Source organism: Leptinotarsa decemlineata, unplaced genomic scaffold (assembly GCF_025532065.1).
Source record: "Leptinotarsa decemlineata unplaced genomic scaffold, Ldec_3_MD MMD2_P_RNA_scaffold_5, whole genome shotgun sequence".
Lineage (NCBI taxonomy): Eukaryota > Metazoa > Arthropoda > Insecta > Coleoptera > Chrysomelidae > Leptinotarsa > Leptinotarsa decemlineata.
In genome coordinates, this window is record NW_027412532.1 from 5,813,960 (window position 1) to 5,838,009 (window position 24,050).

General features: G+C 37.1%; 2 protein-coding genes across 2 annotated transcripts in view; one reads left to right on the forward strand and one right to left on the reverse strand.

The window, feature by feature from the left end:
- Window positions 1-736: 736 nt before the first annotated feature.
- LOC111503289 (uncharacterized) lies at window positions 737-3,806 on the reverse strand. The gene is made up of 3 exons (XM_023157560.2): window positions 3,353-3,806; window positions 2,047-3,293; window positions 737-1,994 (listed from the first exon to the last, which is right to left on the reverse strand). The coding sequence occupies exons 1-2, from the start codon at window positions 3,358-3,360 to the stop codon at window positions 2,960-2,962; spliced, it is 342 nt and encodes a 113-aa protein (XP_023013328.2). The 5' UTR covers window positions 3,361-3,806; the 3' UTR covers window positions 737-1,994; window positions 2,047-2,959.
- Window positions 3,807-3,919: 113 nt separating this feature from the next.
- The window catches only part of fz (frizzled class receptor), a 258,256-nt gene continuing 238,125 nt past the window's right edge, over window positions 3,920-24,050 (forward strand). Inside the window, exon 1 of the mRNA XM_074169351.1 lies at window positions 3,920-5,197. Coding sequence (XP_074025452.1) covers window positions 4,018-5,197 — 1,180 coding nt within the window. The 5' untranslated portion in view covers window positions 3,920-4,017. The remainder of the gene's footprint in view (window positions 5,198-24,050) is intronic.

Consider the following 24,050-nt stretch of genomic DNA (forward strand, 5'->3'; position numbering starts at 1 on the left):
AATATGTGAGGTTAAAGACTTGTATTTCTTTTCGACTCATTCAACTCATTGGGATTTATCGTATAAAATCCTGATGATGCTCGTATAGTTATGCAAGCGATTCTGAAATATGTTAAAATTTGTTTTTTTTCGTTAACGACAACCCTCAAAAGTCGAATAAAATAAATCACCTAATTTTGGGATTTATGAAGTTGACTTGTTTCATCCTCTTGTCATTGAAGTATATTTGATTCAATCACGAACATGAACTTATTATCCTAATTCTCAAAATAGATGCAACGCTCCCAAAAATCTAAAAACGACTAAAAACCTCTCCGAAGATCAACTACCTTCTTTTCCTATTCTTTCCTCAAGCACAGTATACAGAAATCAGGGTTGCCACAACCTTTTTGTATATCGGGGTAGACGAGCGGGGTAGATCGGGTCGAAGCGGGGTAGATTTTGTGAAACTGTATTTTATTCGTCAGTGTTATAAATGAACTATTTTGGAAATATTGTAGTAGTCTGAAAAACAGGAAGCAGAAGCGAGAAAAATATTTAGAGGCATCTATTGAAACCACTGAACTCAAACATAGAACCATAGAACAATAACACTTCTCAGAACCGTTCTGGAACTATACTGCTCATGCGCATGAGCAGAATCGTTCTAAGACGGTTCTGACGAAAACCAAAACAAAGCTAATAACAATGACCTTGAATAAATATATTGGAAGGGACAAATCGAAAATTACAAGAACAAAAGTTACATTATATATTTCAAAACATGAATATATACTTACAATACAAAAATAAACACCATATTTATTATATGAAAATAAACAAAACAGTACTTCTCATAAAAATAAATATAAACAAATAAACAAAACATCACTTATCATGAAAATAAAAAAATATGAAAAAAATAAACAAAACAGCCATTCTTAAAAAAACACAGATATAAAAAAAAATAAACAAAACAGCACTTCTTATAAGCACATGTCATATATAGGAACTGAATGATAATATATGAGTATACGTTTTTCAACTACATAATAGGTATAATAGCTGTAGTTTCAATCCCTAAACTTCCTTTTCAATAAATCTGTGGAAGGGGTCCACGTATAGCAAGTTTCATTGTTCATTAGTTCTTTACAGTGTAAAATGCTGCAACAAGTATCAACATCTAACCTGTTACGAGTTTTTGTTTTCAATAAAAACAACTGGGAAAAAACTCGTTCTGCTGCAGCAGAAGAATGCGGTAAAGATATGATTCCTTTCACTAACAAACAGAGCTGTGGGAATAAAGGTCCATTGAGGTCATTTTTTGCATTGAAAATGTGATTCCAGAATTCTTCAAATGATGTCAAGTTACATTGCTTGAATTGGTCGATATCCCCAAGCAATCGCCATTCCGAATTGAGTTGTTCAATATCTCTCACAAGGTTTGGAAATAAAGTGGTTGTATCTTTTACTATGTTGCCTATTTCACCAGACACAGCTGTTTTTGGATCAAAAATGGAAACATAGTTCAAAACTGGGTTTTCAAAATCAAACCTATTCTTTATCTGTGTACATAATTCAATGTAAAAATCTAGACATCTTAGCTTGAAATCTCTCACATCATTTACTTCAAAATCGTTAATCATTAACTCAACCTGTGCACCCAAATACATTTTTTCCAATTCTATGAATGACCTGGGATTTGATGGATTAATATTTTGTATTGGAGTTTTATCTATGTGTTCCTTTTTAATGAAATTCCGAAGGAGTGTTCTATATAAATCTCTTACTCTCTTTTGGACTAAATGGATTTTTGTTTTTTCAGATTGAAATTCTAGGTTCAATCTGTTTACAATGTCTAATACATATGATAAAAATTTGAAGTACATTTTGTAAATTGGGTGATTGAGATTTTCTAGTATTTTATTACATGAGTTTAAATCTTGCTCAAAACATTCATTGGTGAAAAACATCACTAGTGGATTCCAGTTTTCTAAAACTCTATCAACAGCTGCCTGGAAAATAAAGAATTGTTTCAATGTATTAATAAAGATGTGAAGGATCTACCTGTAGTGAAAGCCACCTTGTCTGAGCTGGGTGAAGCAATTTGTGGGGCTTCATATTAATGAACACTTGACATTCTTTGAGCCTATCAATTCGTTTGCTACTGTTTGAGAAATAGTTGTAAATTTCTCTAATGAAATCCTCCAAGTTTTTTGGTAATTTTTTGGAGGCTGCAGACGAACAGAGATGGAATGAGTGGCATATACAACCTAGTATAAATATATTTGGTAATATTCTTCTAAATCGAGCTTGAACACCTGTTTGTTTGCCCATCATGACTGATGCATTATCTGCTGTCAAACCAATCATATTATCCATTGGAATATATTGTTTTCTTATATAGTTTACAATTGTATCAAAAATGGCTTCTGCTGAAAAATCTTCTAGTTTTATCAATCCAAAGAATTTGTCTTGTACTGCCATTTTTGTATCATCATAATACCTAACCACTAAAACTAATGATTTTTCTGTGGCAATGTCTGTTGTCTCATCTATAATAAGAGAAAAATGCTTAGTTTTCAAATTTTCTGCCAATTCTTTCATCTGATGTTTAGCTAAGCATTCATTTGTAATATAAGTTGCCTTTGTACGCCTGCAAGACAATGACTTTGCAACCACTGAATCGGGACAAATATGAGGTAAAAACTTCTGAAGATGGTCTGCCAGCAAAAATGGCAAATTATGTTCATGTAGGAACATGCATATATTCAATTCAGCAGTTTTCACCAATGTTTCATGTCTTTTCTGTTTTTCAATTGTAATAAGGTCTTCTATTTTTGGAGTTTTTTCAAGTTTAGCCATATTCTTCTTATGGGAATTGCTGGCATCATGTCTTTTTAAATTATATGAGTTACAATGTATTTGTATGTTGCAAGCCACACATGATGGTTTTCCTTTGGTTCCTTGTTTGATCCATTTATATTGGGTTTGCCACTCTGCCTTGAATTTTTGTCCATATTTCTTTTTTTTTAATTATTGGTTCACATCCACTGAAATGAGGATGAGAATCTTGAGACTCATCAAGAATTTCACTTAGGCAAAGATCATCGTTTTCAGATTCTGATTCTACCACATATCGTTTGGCAATAATTTCCGAAAGATCTACAGATGAATCAACTGATTGTTCATCTGTAGATCTCGATGTTCCTGGTTGTGGATCATCTAGGGAATCTGGTACATTATGTAAACTCTGTAAACTATTCTTGGGATTTCCAGTTGATTCCTTTTTTTTCGAAGTTCTTAAAACAAACCTGATAATGATAAAGGATTCAATTAAAAAAATATTCCATAGTACTACAAATTTACTTACCTATCCATGTTTATGTGGTTAAGTACCAAAAAATAATATATTCGTTATTCGTATTCATACATAAAAAATACACACAATGATCAACATAATAAAATACTGACAACTGACATCAGTGCAGTGACATAACAACATTACGTGACATTATTGACATTGACAATCATGACATAAGTGAAAGGTGAAAGCATATATGTCAATGTCAATCCAATTGCACTGCACTGCCAGGAAGTACTAGAGATCCAGAAAAGTGCACTTGAATGTGAAATACCTGCCTGTTCCTTAAATCCTTATTTTGTATGTCGAGGTAGATTTGATATGAAATTTCAAATTTTTTCGTCGAGGATTATTCACACTTTCCTAACTTTTTTGTAGCGGGGTAGATTTGCTTGAGGGGAGCAAGCGGGGGAAATTAATCCGGAGAGGGGTAGAAATACCCCGTTCGGGGTAGCTGTGGCAACCCTGACAGAAATACTGTGCCTCAAGCATCTCTCAATTTAGCGGCTGGTCAACGAGAAACGCCGACCCTAACCGCCGAACTCAATCGATTTCAAACGAACAATCCCAATGAAGCGGCGTGCTTCAGTTTATGTCGTGCTATTGAGAAGTTCGTATCGCTCTCCGCTAACTCGCGCAAGTACGTTTACGCGCAGGGATAAACAAAACAATGAATGAACATTTCTCTCAGGAAAAGTGAAGTGTTGTGCATCAACATGCGGTGTTTAGTTCTGGTGACGCTACTCATGTGCGGGTGTTCCTCTCTGCAGCACGATACTTTTATCGAAGATGAAATCCCTCCTCACGGAAAATGTCAGAGAATAAACATACCTTTCTGCACCGGGATCCAGTACAACGAGACGATCCTGCCGAACTTGCTGGGGCATACGACATTGGAAGACGCTGGCATGGAAATTCACCAGTATTTTCCCCTGGTGAAGATCAACTGTAGCCCGGACTTGCAGTTCTTCTTGTGTTCCGTGTATATGCCCGTGTGTACCATCCTGGACCACCCCCTTCCTCCATGTAGGTCGCTATGCATCTCCTCCAAGTTAGGGTGCGAGGGTATCATGCTGAATTTTGGGTTCCCGTGGCCGGAAAATTTGAACTGTGATAAGTTCCCCGATAAAGGGTTGGATCCCGAGCAACCAGAACCCCTTTGCGTGGGGAACAACACGGTATCTCCTACGCCTCCCACTGAAACTGTTCCGTATCATCCAGTGCCTAAATTCAAGTCTCCTTACCACGGCAAAGATTTCGGCTTCGTTTGCCCTGAGCAGTTCAAAGTTCCTGAGGTTCTGGAATACTCCTTCAAAGTGGGAGACAAGACTGAGAAAAACTGTGGGGCGCCGTGTCACCTGATGTTTTTCGAAAACAAAAGGCAGTTTTCCCGCGTGTGGATTGGTACCTGGGCGATACTATGCACCGCGAGTTGCTTGTTCACAGTTTGCACCTTCCTCATAGATACGGATAGGTTTCGCTACCCGGAACGACCAATCATCTTCCTCTCCGTGTGCTACATGATGGTCGCCATAGCCTACGTGATAGGGTTTCTCGCGGGTGACGTGATCGCTTGTCGGGAACCATATCCCAGCAAGCACGGGATCATCACTGAAAGTACCATCACGCAGGGTACCAAGTACGAGCTGTGCACGATTCTCTTTATGGTGTTGTACTTTTTCAGTATGGCGTCAAGTATTTGGTGGGTGGTGTTGACTCTGACGTGGTTTTTGGCCGCTGGATTGAAGTGGGGCCATGAGGCCATAGAGGCCAACTCGCAGTATTTTCATCTGGCTGCTTGGGCTATACCAGCTATCAAGACTATCAGTATTTTGGCTATGGGAAAAGTAGATGGTAAGTGTTGTGGTTGAATAATAATAATATCTATTCATTAACTTTCTTAAAATTGTTTACAGTAAATATACATGAACATGTAGAAATGAACAGTGAACAAATAAAATACATCTTACGAGACAAAAGATGTGCCTGTGTGTGAGGAATGAGAATACTGAATCTGACATTGAATGAGATTCATGCATTAAGTACTAAGATATAAATTTAAAATAGCTAAAAACATTTGAACAGAATATAAATAAATTCATAGTATCCTGCTCAACAAGCTTTCGACTTTTGGGTTATCCAATGAATTAATTACCCTCTTCAAGTCGTACCCAACTCAATGGCCTCAAGTCTATCGAATATATAGCCACATCTCGTGTACCACAAGGATCAAATCTAGGACCCCTACTGTTCAATATCTTCATTAATGATATCGGAGCTGAGATTGATGTCAATTTCTTTTTAAACGCAGATGACTTGAAACTTTATCACAATATAACATGTTCTGATGATTGCGAACGTCTCGCCCTGAATTTAAATCGCGTTGCTACATGGTGTCGGAAGAATAATCTATCTCTCAACATATCCAAATGTAATGTAATGTCTTACTCACTGAAAACGAACTTGAATTTACACAACTACGTCATAAACAATCAAGTTCTGGAGCGTCCTGACACACTCACTGATCTAGGTGTTACTTTTGATTCATCCCTCTCTTTCAATAAACATATTGACACTACTCTAACAGCAGCTTATCGCATGTATGGATTCTTAGTTAGTAATACAAAAGACTTCGAAAAAGCTTCAACATTGAAATTACTTTATTTCACTTTTGTTCGATCTAGACTGGAATATGCATCTGTCGTGTGGAGTCCCTACTATCAGGTTCATATAAAACAACTAGAAGCCTTACAGAGGCGCTTCCTAAAATATATGTCTTTTAAACTTGAAGAAACCTATCCTACTGTAGGAATACCCTATTATGAATTGCACGTAACTCACAATTTTTGTAGTCTCGAGGTAAGGCGTAAATATTATTTTATTCAAGGTCATAAACAATATCATCACCTGCTCTCAACTGTTACATATGTTGAATTTTTGGGTTCCTAGACGGTCATCTAGGAATAGTGTCACATTTTATCTCAACACTCCGCGTACAAATATAATGAAAAAATATCCAATTTATACAATGTGCGATACCTCTAATTCTGTTAGTCATGTCCTAGATATATTCAACTGCCAGATTATGCAAATCGAAAGACATTTCTTAACTAACTGACATTTCTGTTTTTATTTATTTTTATATAGATTCACAAATAATATTATGTAAGTACATATTTATAAATGCCACTGTTACTCCCTATTCTTTAATTGGGTTCATCCTGTAGAATAGTGTATGAAATAAATAAATAAATAACATATTTTTCGAGTTATTTCTAATATTTTTCAGAGAATTGAAGTAAACTGGTCTACTGCGCCGAAGGAAAGCAAATACAATAAAAAATAGTGAAGAAGAAAAAGTAGAATTGAAGTAAAGTTGATATCTATTTGAGTCATATGATTTAATCTTCAAGAGAACTCAGTCATATTGTTTAGTTTTTGAGTATTTCAATCATGTGATTCAATATGAATCATATTGATTGGTTTTCAAGTACTTGAATCAATGTGATTCAATTTCAAGCCATGTTCAATCATATCGATCCCATTTTTTCAAAAATTCCTACAGACTTTACTCAAACATAAAGTTACGATATTGGATACCAGAGGTTCTCTACGCTATGATTTTAAATGGTTCCATAACACTGGTCACATATAGTTAACTTTAATTTGGTTATGAATTAAATAGCAAAACAATGAATACGTAGATACTATGTATCATTTTTCTATTTACATATTTTATTATAAACGTTCTGTTTAGTTTTTCGAAAGATAAATGGTCACCTTTCGAAAGAAAAGGCAATGAAGCAGATGCATACAGATTGTTATAAAACCTGTCATTATAAGTCAGCCAGGGTTGAAATAGGAATGCCATCATATTACTAAACCAGTTTAAAATGTATACCGAGCCACTCACGATCATTCGAATAATATTGAGAATCTATGCGGTCACTTTTAATGGATAAACGAGCGAACGTAGTTTACAATGTTTACATTTTGTGGTTATCGGGATAGTTGTTAGACCAATTTTTTATGTCTTCATTCATAAAATAACATTTCTTCTCAACAATCAGTTGAAGCAAATGAAGCTTCAAGATGTCAACCACTATCGTAATTTTATATTTTATTAAATTACTGACTCAAAATATGTGTCCAACACAACGAAAAGAAAACTTTGGGCAATAAATGACAGAATTTCTCCAAAACTTTGCAGGATATGATCCAAACTAAGAAACACAACGACATAATAATTAATCGTTTTTTGATATGTAATTTGAAATTAAAAAACTATGTAGACCATAAATTCTGGTCTCATTGAATACTGCACCCAAATTACAGTTGTTTCCAGTAGCGTAGCCAGGAATTTCGTTCGGGGGGGTGCAAAACCATGGGGGTCCGGGGGTACCCCCGGGAAATCGTTTGAAGAACAGGGTACTAAATAGAGGGTTTAAACTAATTTTAACACTTATGATGCACTGTTTGGAACCTTTGGTGTAGTAATGAATATTACTGGAGTTGATTTGAGGTGTTGAAAATAACAATTTGGTGTTGGGAAAAAACTCCAGCAATATTTAAATATTAATTTTAACACTTTTGATAATCGCAAACAACGCATTTTAAACTTATTATTTCAACCTTTTTCTTAAAAAAACATTTAAATACTTAAAAAAACAGGAATGAAATAAGGCATTCAACGTTTAAAGTAATTCGTTTCTAGTTCACCATTTGGCAACATCGGGTATAGCTAATAAAGGACAATGAATCTGTTACCTGTATGAGACAAACAAAGATGACATATTTCAGAGGCGTGCTGTTCTGTTTACTTGTTTACTTGTTTTACTTGTTCCGAGTTCCGAGACATTCTGTGACATATGACCTAACCTATCTTCCTCTATATAAATAAATAACAAAACAACTGTTGTTTATGTGGCTTGTGGAAGTGGTATTGAACTATAATTTATATTTTGCTTCAATTGTTGATTTATAAAGATAATTTTCCTTTTTTAAAGTAGCATATCTAGGTACGTATAGATTATTTCAACTTGATATAGGCGCCGTTGCCAATATGTGAATTAGAAACAAATCCCTTCAAAAATCAAAACCCAACATTTGAAACATCAATTTGAATATTTTTCGAAGTGAATTTGAAAAACTCATGAATTAAACTCAACTTTATTTTGTTCAAACTTGCATTTGCTGTAATAACCCAAATCGAGGAACATTCCCCATTTAATGGAGCCTCTGGAGACACCCTACATTTTGTTCTATGAGAGAGAGGATATAGGCAGATCAAGATCTTCATTTGATATGGTACTGTGGGTTTTTCCTGGTTTCCCTGCAGCTGTAAAAGCAAATACGCCACTGGAATCAATGAAGTCGCCCCGGAGCGTCAATTAATTTTTGTTGTTTAATAATTTCATGATTTGTATTTTAGAATTATTATTAGATGATTTCTCTATTTTGAAGAAATCTTATTTAATTTCATGATTTTTCAATATTTATATTTCTTTTATGATGAAGCAAAGTAATTGTGTTTTATCCAAATAAACATAAATATAGTTTGAGTTTATTGTATAAGTTTGAGAATGTCCGTATAGGACGAAACTGCAGTAACGTTAGTTACAAATAAAAGTGGTGAAAAACAGAAATTTTTATTTCTCTTTTCATTATAAATATAGTGTTGAAGTTTGTCCAGAACTTCAAACTCTTTCAAATAAATGAGTAAGGCTAGAGAAACAACAGTGTGGGAGCAATAGTTGAAATATATTTATAACGTTTTACGTTACATACATGAATTCAATACTTCGTCATAGGGTACTAAATAGAGAGTTTTAAACTAATTTTAACACTTTTCACAATCGAAAAAACTTCATATTTTAGCAGGGGAGCCCACGATGCAAAATGGGGATTTACTCGAGCGTCATTGAGACATATTAGGTTGCAAAGCTTAGAAGAAAAAAATGTTATATAATATATACCTTTTCATCGGTGGGGAAAGTGGCTATAGATTTTTAAATATGTAAAAAATACTGTTTGAACATACACTCGAGCGCGTCAGATATTGATAGCATCAATGTCCTACGTATATTTAGTAATGTTGGTATGTCAATCTGATCGTTTTCATGATGTGGGTGGTTGTACATAAAGGTTGAAAGTGGAAAGAAAAAAAATTCATCGAGCGCGTCAGATTTTCTAAGGGGGTATTCAGTGCAACAAAAAAATAGCTCTCATTCAATAATCTGACGATTTCGATCTGACGCAAACTCGCGGCCATTATTATGATGTGCAAAAAAAATTCGTCATTTTGAAGTACTCAAGCGCGTCAGATTAAGATATATATGGTTCATCTTTATGTTTTAGACGTGCTGTCTCATAATCTGACGATTATCTAGAGGGATTCGCTTAATCTGACAAAAACAAATTTTTTTTTGTAATTTTTCTTCAATTCATTGAACCTAATTATTTGAAAGGCTCAGGAAATAGCATGCAAATAAATAAATGTATGTTTTTTAAGTAAAATACTTGTATTTATAAGAAAATAATTATTCAAAAAAATGCTCAAAAAAATTTAATTTTTTATAATCAATTTATTAATTAATGAATAAAAGAGAAATGAAACTTACTATGTTTTTTACCACTTTTATTTGTATTGCAGTTTCGTCGTATAAGGACATTTTCAAACTTACATATTGTATAAGTTTGAAACTGCAGTAATGTTAGTTACAAATGAAAGTAGTAAAAAACATAGAAAGTTCAATTTCTCTTTTCTTCATTATGATTTCCCACCACGTAGTAACGGCTACATCCATCAATTAATTAATTAATCTTCATCTTCATCACGAACGAGTCTCTGTGATCAGATGTAATGGCGTCATGGCAACAAAATTCAGAGTGGGGACAGAGTGAGAGAGTAATAGATAGAGAAAAAGTGAATAGAGAATAGAGGAATAGAAACTCGGAGAGGAAAATATAGGTATCACACAGCTGCACGCATTAAACTTTATCGACGAATTTTTGTTATTTCGGCTTGCGGAAATCGTCAGATTATATATTTTTCGTTATCCTTGAATTCTCTCCTTCAAAATAAAAAAAAATCAGCTACGCTCGAGAATGTCGAAATGACGTTATTTTTTTACAACTTTGCTGCCCTCCCCTTTCTTAAGTCACTCTCAAATTGTCAGATTACTGGAATATACACTTTTTAGCAGGTAATTAACTCACCCTACCTTAATCTGACGCGCTCGAGAATTTCTGATGATCATTTTTTTTAACAAATCTGATCCTTTATCCCTCACAGGCGGCCTTATATATGGGGCTCAAGGTATCCCCCTGTATATTAATCTGCCGCGCTTTAGTAAATCCCGAAATCCCCGCCTGGGCTCCTCTATTATTTCAAGGCAATCTTTTTTATATTCATAATTTTTCAATGTTTTTATTTCTTGTATGATGAAGCAAATTAATTGTGTTTTATCCAAATGAACATAAATATAATATAACTTCAAGTTTGTCCAGAGCTTCAAACTCTTTCCAATAAATGAGTAAGGCTAGAGAAACAACAGTGTTGAGCAATATTTAAAATATATTTATAACATTTAAGATTACATAAATAAATTTAACAAAATAATGCTTCAAGTTATAGCAGTAATCTCCTATTTCCACTAGCGGCTGGCGTGCGAACTAGACTTACTGTGACAGACCAGTCGAAATTCGGCCAGCTATACAAACACAGCCATTACACTACCCGAGTGGTCGAGCTCAAATAATTTGATGTTTGTAGACAAGAGTAATGATAACTTTTCTTTCTTTCACCTGCTCTGTGTTTAATTTATTTTTTAATATGTTTTGAAATTTCGGGGGGGTCTTGGACCCCCCTCGCTACGCCACTGGTTGTTACATCTGAACATTTCAAGCTAAACTGAATTGGGTATATTTTAAGGGAATATAATTTTTAGGAAAAAAACGCTTTTTGATTCCACTTTTTCATCATTATACGAAAACATTTTTTCTTACATTGCAAACCTCTGCTTTTAAAGCACTACAGGAAAATCCTTAATACGCTTAAAGAGCTTTGCCTGTGCGAAAGTAGCGATTCACGTTTTATTTGAATCGCTGGAGATTAAATTCTTTTGGAAAAACGTTCTCAGGAAGTTTATTCCACATAAACGCAGTTCTCCAGATGAAAGAGTTCTTAAATAGTGAAGATCGAGGTGTACTGAGTTGGACCTCAAAACGATGGGCAGCCACAGTCCGTCGCGTATTTTTGTTATCTGTATCTGTAGAGTAGGGAGGGTGAGTGTAGACCCACAGCACTTACCCATTGTACACCCTCCCGAGGAGTTGTCCTCCTAGGTCATCGTCCATCCTGTCTTTTCCAGGAAGGCTGACAGGCCACTAAGAGACATCTTCTTTATATTGGCAGGTGTAGGCCAACACTCGCCGAACACAAATCTCTTTGGTTACCTTGAGGTGTCTCACGGTGGCCTCCGCGAAGGTTTTGGAAGGTGCAGCGACATTCTTCAACCTTCTTGAGGTTTCCTCCGTGGAGGTGCACAAGTGAGGGAGCTTTCCTGCAGGGGCATCCGGTTCCCTGCCTTCATTCAAGGCGGAGCTCTTGGCGCTCGCCGCAGGAAGTGCTCTTGCTGTTGAAGGTGGAGTAGGGGAGGAGGAGGAGGGTGCACTTATAGTTGCTGCCACTCCTGTCTCTTTTGCTCTCTTTCTCCTTTTGGCCTCGGCGCCGCAAATGCGCTTACGTCTTGTCCAGCTTCGGAATTGGTTTTTGTTTATGCTGTTTCTGTGTTTGTGATTGTTTCATTCATGTGTGTTCCCACGAGTGGCAAGGGAAGAGTTGGTCACCTCTGGCAAAGCCCCGTATTACCAGAGGTAGGCAGATTACAATGAGGTTTCGCCCAGTTCCCCAAGGGGATCGTTCATAACCGCATATCACCCTGCGGCAAAGGCTTTCAGGGAGTTTTAGTTCCCCTCACCCTACTTATTTCTGCCACTGACCAGGAGTACGGTAATCCCGTCCGTAAGGCCACATTGGCTTCCTGGACAGGGCCTCCAGTCTCCTAGCCGTTCCCCTAACCGCCACCTGGGGACGCGCCCGATTGGTAACCCAACCCACGGGCGTATTTTTGTTATGTGCCGCTCTTGGTGGAATCAAATGTGCTAACTCACTTGAACACTTTCCGTGAAAGTGTCTATAGAAGAGAGACCGATCTCCAAACTTTCTTCGATATTCAAGACTGTCAAGGTTGCAAGTGATATTCGCGTCTCCAATCAGGCGGGTGGCTCTTTTCTGAATGAAATGCTTAGGGGCGGATTTCCATACATGAGAGCAATACTCCAAAGAAGGTCTGATCTGAGGTTCATTAAGCATCAAAAGTTGCTGCGGTGTGTACAGTTTTCTGGTTCGGAACAGTGTTCCAAGCTTTTGAGAAGCAGCCTTTGCAATTCCAGCGACATGATTGTGCCAAGACATATTGTTGTCCATTTTTACTCCCAACAAACTTATCGAAGCAGAAAGCGGACTTGTCTGTCTTGACATTATTATATTCGATTCGGAGACAGTTATCTGTTTGGAGAAAACCGTTGCCTGGGTTTGTGTGGCATTGAATTGAACCTGGTTAGTTTCATCCCAATTGCCACATTTGCAGAAAAAGAAGATAATGTTTGAACTACTTGACGATCCGCTTCATTCACCAGATCGAGCCCCAAGCGACTTTTTTTGTTCCTTCATCTAAAATTTGCGCTCAGAGGACAGATATTTTCGTCAAATGAAGAGGCCATCACTATTTGGACGTGTTATAAAGATGGTAGTATCGCTGGAAGAAGTGAGGAGAGCTAAAACGAGACTATGTTGAAAAAAAAAATTGGAAAAATATCTTGTATCTTTGTTAGGTCAGAAAATTTTTAAACCTCCCTCGTCATTCTTCTAGGTGACTTGTAGAGCAATTAGAAACGTACATAAAATTGAAGATTTATTAATACTTTCACCATACTTGACATTCATTAGCTGAATGTGCTACTACTGTCAGCTTCGATTTTATTATATCACATTATTCCAGAATTCAGTGTAACACATTTTCTGGTCATCTCAAGTGTCAGATTAACTGCCAGATGGGAGCTTTAATATATAGCGTACAAAGCGAACAAAGCTGAAAACACTATGTCTGTGGGTTCTTTGAAAAAAATATCCATAAAGCTTGCTTAGACGGTTTGCGTCAGAGAACATGAAGCCGATCATTATCGTCGAGTGGGAGCGTTTGAATTACTGCTGCATATCGAATTGCTCAAATAAGAAGAAGAAAAAAAAATTGAAAAGCGCCACGCCTATTGTATATTCATATGGAAATCTCCGAGATTAGTTCATTTAACCAGACGCATTTCAAATATAATCCTTCTGAAAACGGTTCAGTAATGGGACACTTGTTTCTATAAAATTTTGCTCAGTACTATACAAGTTTTTGATATCATTTATAGTTTTAGAGTTAATTGATTTTCCTGAATTATCTCTGCAAACATTTTCGAACAATGCATTATTATCATTCTTTGATCAACATTCCGTCATAACTAAACATCAATTCGGCTTTCTGAATAAATTATGCACTAAAAATGCTATTATGGACCTTGTTGAAAAGGCTGTCGATGCCATTGAACAAGTCGAGGAAGTGTTTAACTATATTCCTTGATTTGGCCAAAGCATTTGACACCGTATCCCATAGTCTACTAATAGAAAAATTATATACATATGGAGTGCGAGATAAGACACTAGATATCTCGCAGAACTATTAAGCAAATAAATTACAAAGAGTTAAAATTGATGAACAGTTGAGTACCCCACAAGAAGTCACTATTGGCGTTCCTCAGGAAATTGTTCTTGGACCAGTTCTTTTTTATACATGGATGTAGATCATGCAAAGAAGTAACTTTCAAACACAAACTGAAAGAAAGTCCTCCTGAAACAGCTACTTTCATATAAACATTGAATTACACGAAAGAAAAAAAATTCTTTCGAAACAAATACTTCTATATGAACACTGAATTATGTATCTTCTGTATAATTACTAAATGCGCATAAATTGGTAATGGTAGATTTATTACGAATACAGCCATGCTGTTGGTCGATTATTACCGAGTCCACGTGATTGTATACTCGATTATATATTACCCGTTCAAATATCTTCGACATAGCTGGTAAGACTGTTATGGGTCTGTAGTTTCTTACATTGTTCTTATTCCCGATTTTGTGTATGGGGTCAACTCTGCCAATTTTGAGAAAGCTTGGAAAACGATTTTCTTTCAGAGAAAGATTGAATATCAATGTCAGTGGTTGCTTTAACAAGTCATAGCAAGCCTTGAAAAAGTAGGCTGGAATCCCATCGATTCCAATGGCTGCTTTGGGTTTCAGTGTCTTAATCGCATTTTCAACCTCTTGTTCCTTAATATCACCAATTTCAATGATGTCTAGGTCATACTCAGGAGCTAGTGTGGCTATTCGTGAAAGTTGATTTGAAGAAAGTAGCAAAACCGTCAGCAATATTGAATAATTCATCATTATCATAAGTGAATCTGTCAGCAACATCACAGTTTTTTCGACGTTCCTTGATACAAGTCCAACATTTTTTGGGATCGTTCTGTAAGTCTCCCTCTATTTCTTTTATATAGGATTCATAACGCAAATTATGCGAACGTTTCACATCCATTCTGAGTTCAATATATTTCTACGTTTTGACGTTGGATAAAAATCCATACAACAATGCTTCAATGAATCTTACTTCAATGTACTTACTTTATAAATTTAATTCAAATGTTATTTTCCCAACTTTTTTAAACTTCAACCCACAGCTAGAAATTTCCAAAGAATTCTTTACAATTTGAAGTTGGTAACTATTACCACTGACATATGTCATGTCAACTGTCTGTCAATCCTAACCGATAGAAACGAATTGTGAAATTTCCACATGTGTACATTATCCTCTTTTTGAACATTTTAAACTGTAACATATTTTATCAAATATTTTCTCTGAGTTTGGCCGGACCCGCTGCTTTTGCGTCTCTATACAAAGTGAAGCCTTGTAATACAGAACGTGTGGTCGTAACATGAGGTATAATCGATACCACAAAATAGAAAAAGATCAAGATGATTGCACAACTTTTCGTCGAGTACCCAAGTTGGTACGACCTGCCCGGTCCGTCACGTCTATCCGTCTTTATACCTGACTCACGAAGAAAGAGGAATTTGCCGTACTAAAGCGGCCAATTAGGAAGGAATGAATGAGAATACAAAATTCATCGCTTTGCCATGATCATGCCCGAGGGAAGTACCCTCGATAATAATAAGCCGAAACGAGCTTTGAAGATTCTTTTGGCGGTGCATGATTCTCAGAGGTTTCCTAGAGGTTCTTGATCTCAGTTTTTCACGAATTTATTCGTATGTTATGAAAATAGACACTTGATATTTCAGTAGTTTTCCAAGGTCCCCAAAAAAGCACTAAACATACGAAAAAAGAAAAAGTTCATGAAACTGTAACCTGACTGCAGAAAAGAGAAAAAACAAATGAAATAAGCTAACAAGTAAGAAACAATTTGAATACTCAGTTATCATCGTTTTATTGAAGAACAAATTAAATGAAACAAGTTTTTGGTTATGTGATATAGACATTCGTGTTTATTTATTTCTATTATAGGTTCCACTGAAGTCTTTTATATTGAAATCATTTCAATTCAATTTAAATGCCGTATGATTCAGTGAAAGATTTTGATTTTGTTCATATAAAATGTGGCCTACGTCATTCAGATCATAATAACGAATCGATGTACATCTCATTTATCAAAATCGCCTCGATAGTTTAGGCACTATGGTAGAGACATTCTTAATCAAAATATAACAAAAGATATACTTACTGCTACTTTTTATAGTTCAAAACAATGCATCTCAATAACCATCGACTGACTAGGCGACTTATCTACCCAGGCACAATTCAACTTAATGATTCTACAAACTCGCCTACGCCACTGGTACTAAGTTGAAAACCGTGTTGATTTTTTTTATCGATTTTAATTAATCGATACTAAATATCACGAATGTGAAGTTTCCTTCTATTTATACTACGATTTGCAATAAAATATGCATACGGTGTCCCATAGAATATAACATCTTTATTTTTCGAAGAGCCTGGAAAATAAAGACTGAAATAAGTCGCGTGTTATCAGACCGAGATCTGTGATTCTAATGGCATATTTACAGTGGCGTGTTATGTGTTGATGCCTTTCGAAAAACTACTAAATTATTTAATAATGAAGGGGACAAATACAACTGCATTTAATGAAATTTTTTTTTACATTCCCAAATACCGCCTTCCAGATGACTAGTTATATCTGCACCAGATACAAAAATATGGAACTCTAGATGAGTTTCTCCACTGAAAAGCCACAATTAATTTCAAAACTCAACTCATTGAAATTTCTCTTCATCAAAGACAAGTTTTAACAATGAGTCAGTTGCTCAATGTATATTTTGCTAAAGTGGAATCAAAACTTAGGTATGGTGTTTACTACTGGGGTAAGGTGTAAGAAACACTCACTGTCGATCAATCCCAAGAAGACTAAGATGGTCCTTTTCACCAGAAAAAGAAGTTTATCGGGCTTAAAACCTCCCGAAATCTTCAAAAGCAAACTAAACTTCTCTGAAGAGGTGAAATACCTTGGTACTATCCTCGACAGGAAGCTCACCTACATGGAACTCTTACCTACGGAGTAGATCAAAAAGAGCATATGTGGCTTATGAGCAATGTCGGAGGACAGTGGGACGCGCATGGGGTCTTTCACCCCGTGTGATCACCTGGATCTACACCACAATAATAAGATCTATGTTAACGTACGGCGCCATTGCATGGGGACCGAAAGTTCTACGAGCAACGGCCATTCAAAAATTATATCAAATACAGCGACTGGCTTGTTTAAACATCACAGGAGCCATGAGAACAACACCAACCGCGGCAATGGAATCAATTACGGGTCCGACCCCCATGAACCTGTGCGTTAAGGAGGTTGTGTTAATGGCCATGTTACGATTGCGCACGGCTGGTGTAAACCTCGAAGTAGGAATGGGTCAATTGAGACTGGGCCTGTGGCGGGAAGCGCTTAATGTGCAACCTCTGCTGCAGGCAACTAGTGATGCAATTGAACCCAGGATTGTGTTTAATAAACCCTACAAAATACAAATAAAAAGAACACAGAGTCAGATGCTACAAATGCAATACGCACATATACAGATGGCTCAAAAACCAAAAAAGGCTCAGGATGTGGAGCGTACTCCAGATCACTAAGCCTAAGGATTAATTGGGGAATGAGAAAAAATATCAGCGTGGTCCAAACAGAATTGGCTGGTATCTCAATCGCCACAAAAAAAATCACCAGGAAAGGAATTTCTGGAAAAAACATAACAATCTGCACTTAGAGCAGACAAGCCCTATTAGCCTTGAACAGACGTGTTACCTCAGGGCTAGTACTCGAGTGTCACCAAGATTTAGCCAAAGCCTTGGTGGATAATAACATTATCCTGAGGTGGGTGAAAGGGCACGACAGGAGTAAAGGTAATCGCATTGCTGACTCTTTAGCCAAGGAAGCGGCTGGACTGAGAATTTTAGGAGCCAGGGGCACCTACGGCCTGATGACTTCGACAATTGCGGAACTAGCCAAACATCACACCCATGCTCAATCCCTAAAGAGATGGGATGGAATCAAAGGATGCAATCTTGCCAGGATCACCATGGGCGACCCTAGGAAGGTGGCACCGAAGAAATATCTAACGATGACTCGGAAAAATCTACGTTTAACAGTAGGATTTCTGACTGGCCACTGTCAACTAAGGAATCACCTCCATAATATGGGGCTAGTGGACACACCTCTATGCAGGATGTGTGAACAGGAAGATGAGATTTGTCAGGCATGTCCTATGCGAGTGCCCGGAGTTATCGTCAATAAGAGAGTGTGTGTTCGGCGAGTCTTTGCCTACACCTGCCAAAATATAAAGGAGATGTCTCCCAGAGACTTGTCCACCTTCCTGGAAAGGATAGGATGGACGATGACCTAGAAGGACAACTCCTCGGGAGGATGTACAATGGGTCACATGTGACCTAATTGTTGTGGGCTTACACTCACCCTCCCTACTCTACAGATACTACTGGGGTGAATCTTTCTCAATAGGCAATGTTTTTATAGCACAATAGTGTATTTTGAGGTGCATAGCGAATTGTTCAAATAGAGAGTCATGCAAGACACTTTTCAAGGAGTATTGTCTCTCAACACTGTCATCGGTTCATATTTTTGAAATGTGTATTTGTGTGTTCAAAAACAAATTCACTTTTGCAACAAATCTAAAATTTCATCAACATGATACTATTATATAATTAAGAACCATTTTCTTTTACCCTTTGATAGATTCAGGGTACAGTCCATTTGGACTAAGCAACTTCGACTGTTACAGTCGACGAAATGGGACAATGTAGTGGCCGACAAGATCACCAGATTCAACACCGCTCGATTTCTTTTGTGTGTAGTTGGAAAAGCAAAAGTATTGATATTGTTTCTATATTACAAATGTTTTTCAGTAGTCTCAGCCTTCTAGACGTAAACGTTTTTTTTTTTGTAAAAAAACTTAACAGTGGGTATATTTTCATCAAAATAAGAATTCTTATGTAAAATGAACTGCTGAATTCAAAAATGTGAAAGCATACAGGGTGTTTCGTTTGGGAATGCATTTGTTCCGTTTCATAGATATGCATTTTTTCTCTCAAAATGAGCTATTTGTATGTGAAATGAGCTGCTGAATCCAAAAATTTATAAATAGTTATTCTGAGTGTTCCATCACAGTTTGCAAATTTGTAAAACTTTCTAGCTCCGTATTCATGATGTTATAGAATTTTGCATGAGTTAATTTGAATGTTCAGTACATCAAAATCCTTTCTCAATGATACAATGAGCTATCGTGATGCCTTAAAAAAATATTCATATCATAAAGTTGAAATACTTGTCAAAAATTGTTAATGAATGGATAGTGAAAAAGCAGAACTACTGTATATATTCCTACGTCAGATCATAGGAACATAGCAAATGTTTTTCAGGACCGTATTCAGTTAGTGCTGGATTTTAAAAGTAAATTGCATAAACATATTTTTAATACCGACCGAAACTGTACGCAGATACGATTTCTCCCACCGGCCATGACTCAGCCCGGTAGCTGTACTCCCGGTATATTTCTGATAGTCAGTTTTCATTCTTCCAAGAAAATCCTTTCGTTTTCATAGTTTGTTGTCATTGACATTAGAGACTAATTTTCAATGAATTTTAATAGGTACCTGCGAAACCTTTGATGCGCTTTTAGGTACCTGCCCACAAAAGCAGATGAACTGTTCCCCAAATTGAATGAAACACGAGGCGAACCTCCGATTGCCAGTTGATATCCTTTCGGCTTTCACACCAATTAGCTGGTATATCGCATAGGAGTCGAACTCCATTCATCATGTATGCAAATGGAAATGCAAATCAGGACCAGAATTTCACTGGAAATTAGTAATTAACGGAGTTATAACGAGCAGATATGCATTGTTGGTGATCAAAATTGACGGGCTTTTCACAAATTGAGGCAATTTATTTTAACAGGCAATAGTGTTAGTTGAATCCGATTGGAATAACAAATCAACACGAAAATGTTTACCAGTGAAAATGCTTTTGTTATTCAAACGGTTGTTTGTTATGATTGACACGAACAGGTGTGTGAGATTTGCCCAAAAAAATAAAAATGATTCATGTTATTCCATTTTGTCAAGAAATATTACACTACCAATGTGTTTTCAAATCATTCCTCGAAAATATTAGCTTTCATGTTCCTTCGAAAGTCAACATTGCAGTTCTCAAGTTTTTTTTTCACATAATTCCAAAGAATTCGGGACCCATCCTTTACTTCCTCCGCAATGCACAATGATTAGTCGCAATCCTTTGTTTGCAGGCATATTAGGCGTACACATTCTCGAACCATCACTCCACCCTTTCGTAACTGTGTCGTGAGTGTCATACCAAGTTTCGTCCAAATAAAAAATTTGCCGTTGTTCTTGTCTATATTTAGTTATTTGTTTCAACTATTTGTTACGCAATTCCACTATTCTTCTGCTTTCCATAACGTTTGTTTGGTTGGATGGAAGAGCAAGGTCTTCTCATATTGCGATTTCTCCGTAGCATGGTCAGAAATTGAATTCTGCCATTTGATAGGAGATTATATTTTTGTTTATACATATATTTTTTTCTATGTATTTTGTTCCGATCAATAAAATCAATTATTATTATTATTATTTTAAATCTGAATCCTAGTTTCTTTATCCAATTCTGAAGAGTTTTGTCACAACAGCTCACGTTATGGCCGGAGGTATTCAATTTTTCCTTATGATTGCAACAGTCGTATATTGTTTTTTTCAATGATTCTATTAGATGAACATCTAAAAGTTTTGGTAATCCCGTATCACATCGCGTCTTGCGTTCATAAGGTTTGTTTTTGACTATTTTACGTACAGTTGAGAAAGGAATTTCGGTCAAATCTGATGTTGCTTGTAATAGTTTGTTTCCCTCGAAACCAAACTTGAGATGTAGATTCTTATATACATTGAAACATAATCTCAACATTCTTTCAATATGGAAATGCATACGAATCTTATTTACTGGTATCTCTTTTTCGCATTGTTCACCATCGCTATTGGAATCACTACACTGGAAAAAGTCTGCGTTGTTATCATACTTGTTATTACTATCAGTAGTCGTCCAAGGACGCCACATTTTAAACAGATAACAAAAATTTTAAGTAATTATAACTGCACCAATATCAAATTTCAACACCCATATCGCGATCAGTTCCTGAACTGAACATTGATGACACAACGCGATACTCATCCACACATCCTATTAGTCCCCGTAACATGACTTAAAATTTAATTTTATGACTCTTCAGCCAATCATAAAACTCGGTTAGTAAAAATTATCCAATACGAACCGCCAATTCTTCAGTCCACGTGGACTAGTTCACAGCGGCAATATTTCTCTGTGTTGGGTTTATAAAAAAGATTCGATTTCACAAACGTAACATCTTCAAGAACCTTTTATTGCCTGATTAGAACTGACAACAATGAAAGTTGTCTTGTAATGGTGTTGTATAACTACAGCATATTAAATCTTCGCCTGAATCGTAGTCGCTTCTCATGAACACGATCCGACGTCATGAAAAAATACCACGATTCGTACTCCTCAAGTAGTCATGCACCAATCTCCATATATAAAAAATGGCGGGAAGATCCCATATACCGATATCGATGTGGTATCAGAATAGCGAGATTTACGACGTCGCTTTCTCAGGTCGTGTTACAAGGAAACGATCAATAAATTTTCTCAAAGCATCACGACATTATGCTGCCAGGTTCGAGATAAATTTATTTACTCGAACCGGCAGTATTTTAATTAGATGCTAGAGTTGCGACGTATCTGGAAACTTGATTTAAAGAAAATTGAAAACTTGCCTGTATAAACGTCTCAAAGCTAGTATCCGAGTTTTTTGGCCCTGGTCTGTAGGACCGCATCAAAGGCGATGAGGTAACTATCGAAGAGCTCGAGTAGTTCTCCACGCAGAAACTACAATGCTGGAATTTCTCTCCCATTTATATTCTCATGGGTAGACCTGGCTTCGTTTATCTCAATTGGATTGATGAACTGACTTTGTTTGTGTACAATTGCCTCTTCCTTTCTATTCAAAAATATCCCCTTTATATTCAAATGAGATAATGTGAGTTGTCTTCTGTGAGAGCATTATCGGCTATATCTGATTCGTCGGTTCGCCTTAGGCGAGACGGGTACCTATACTTCTTTTCGTGCTATCAGTGTAGATCGACCCGCAGCTACAAGAAATTTGGTAGACCCCGAGTGTTGCTAATGGCTCTCTGGGGTTCTTAGCTGACCTCAGACCTCAGATGGCTTTCTTTGATCTAAATATTGGTTTTACGTCGTGCTTCTCTCAAATTCTCCCAATCCGGTCTGTAATATTTTCAACATAGGAAAGGAAAGCTTTTTCCCTAACAAACCTAGCTGGGATTACTTAACGTTATTAAAACGTTGGTTGAGAAGTACGATGCATCTGTGAACCTGAGAGTCTTCCTCCTGAGGAACATAATAACCAGAAAAATGCTTGTAAAGGGAATGGGTACAGCGAAGAAGAATTCAAGCCTTACGACCCAGGAGAGAGACCGATAAAGTGACCCTAGCTAGGCCTGTTAAGGGAAAAGCTTCTCTTGCATGTGATGACAATGTTACAGACCGGATTGATTTAGGTTCACGAAAACTATCAGGGAAAGTGTAAGGTCAGCTTAACCCTAGAGAACTCCTCGTTTTCCACTCCACCTCCAACAGCAAGGGCACTTCCTGCGGCAGACGCCAAGAGCTCTGCCTTGAAAAATGGCAAGGATCCGGCTGTCTATGCAGGAAAGCGCCTTCACGTGATCACCTCCACGGAGGGAACTCCAAAAAGATTGAAGAAGCCGCGCAGCGACATAATGCCGCTGCACCTTTCAAAACCTTCGTGTAGGCCGCCTTGAGACACCTCAAGATTGCCAGCATAGATGAGACTAACCCTTACGGTAATGTTACCGCAGAACGGGAGAGTCTCATCAAAAAACTAGTGCTGGAGGAGCTGGACAAGATTATTTTCTCCGCCTACAGCAGCAACCAAAGTATGCAATATTGCCAGAATCTTCCTGGTCGACCTTAGGAAGCTGGCGTCGAAGAAATATCTGGCGATGACCAGGAGGAGCAGTAGGATATCTGACTGACCACTGTCAACAGAGGCAACACCTCCATAATATGGGGCTAGTGGACACACCTCTATGCAGGATGTGTGAGCATGAATATGAGACTGTTAGGCATGTCCTATGCGAGTGCTCGGAGTTATCGTCAATAAGAGAGTGTGTGTTGGGCGAGTTTTGGCCTACACCTGCCGATGTAAAGGAGATGTCTCCTAGTGATGTGTCCACCTTCCTGAAAAGGACAGGATGGACGATGACCTAGGAGGACAACTTCTCGGGAGGATGTACAATGGGTCACATGTGGCCACGCTGTGGGCCTACACTCACCCTCCCTACTCTACAGATAGAAATACCATTCAACTACTCAAAAGTATGGTAAAAGTACAGTGGATGATTTTACTGGCTTTAGTAACAACCTCGTGATTGAAGTAAATTTATTGCCGCGACTTCATTGACGAGACCGTTTCTATCCGTTAGAGCTATTCTACTTTCACATTGGTTCATTTTAGCGCAAGAAACATAATATTTAAATTTTCTGTTTGTAACAAATTATCGACCATCCCTACGAAAAAATGTCATTATGGTTTTTTGTTCGCAATACTTCAATGCATCGATTAGTACCCTCCGTGGTCGGTTCCAGGGGTGTATCGCTGTACTAGAACGATGGATAATTTCTCCGAGAACACCACATTATGCTTCCGCATTAGAGATAGATTTTATTAACTCGAACCGGCACTGTTTTAATTAGAAGCTAGAATGGCGACGGATCTGGAAACTAGATTAGAGCTGAACCTTCTCCGAGCTGCATCTACATAAAAATTCGATTATTACCCCGCTTGTTCATCGAATTAGAAGGGGAGTGATAATATAAT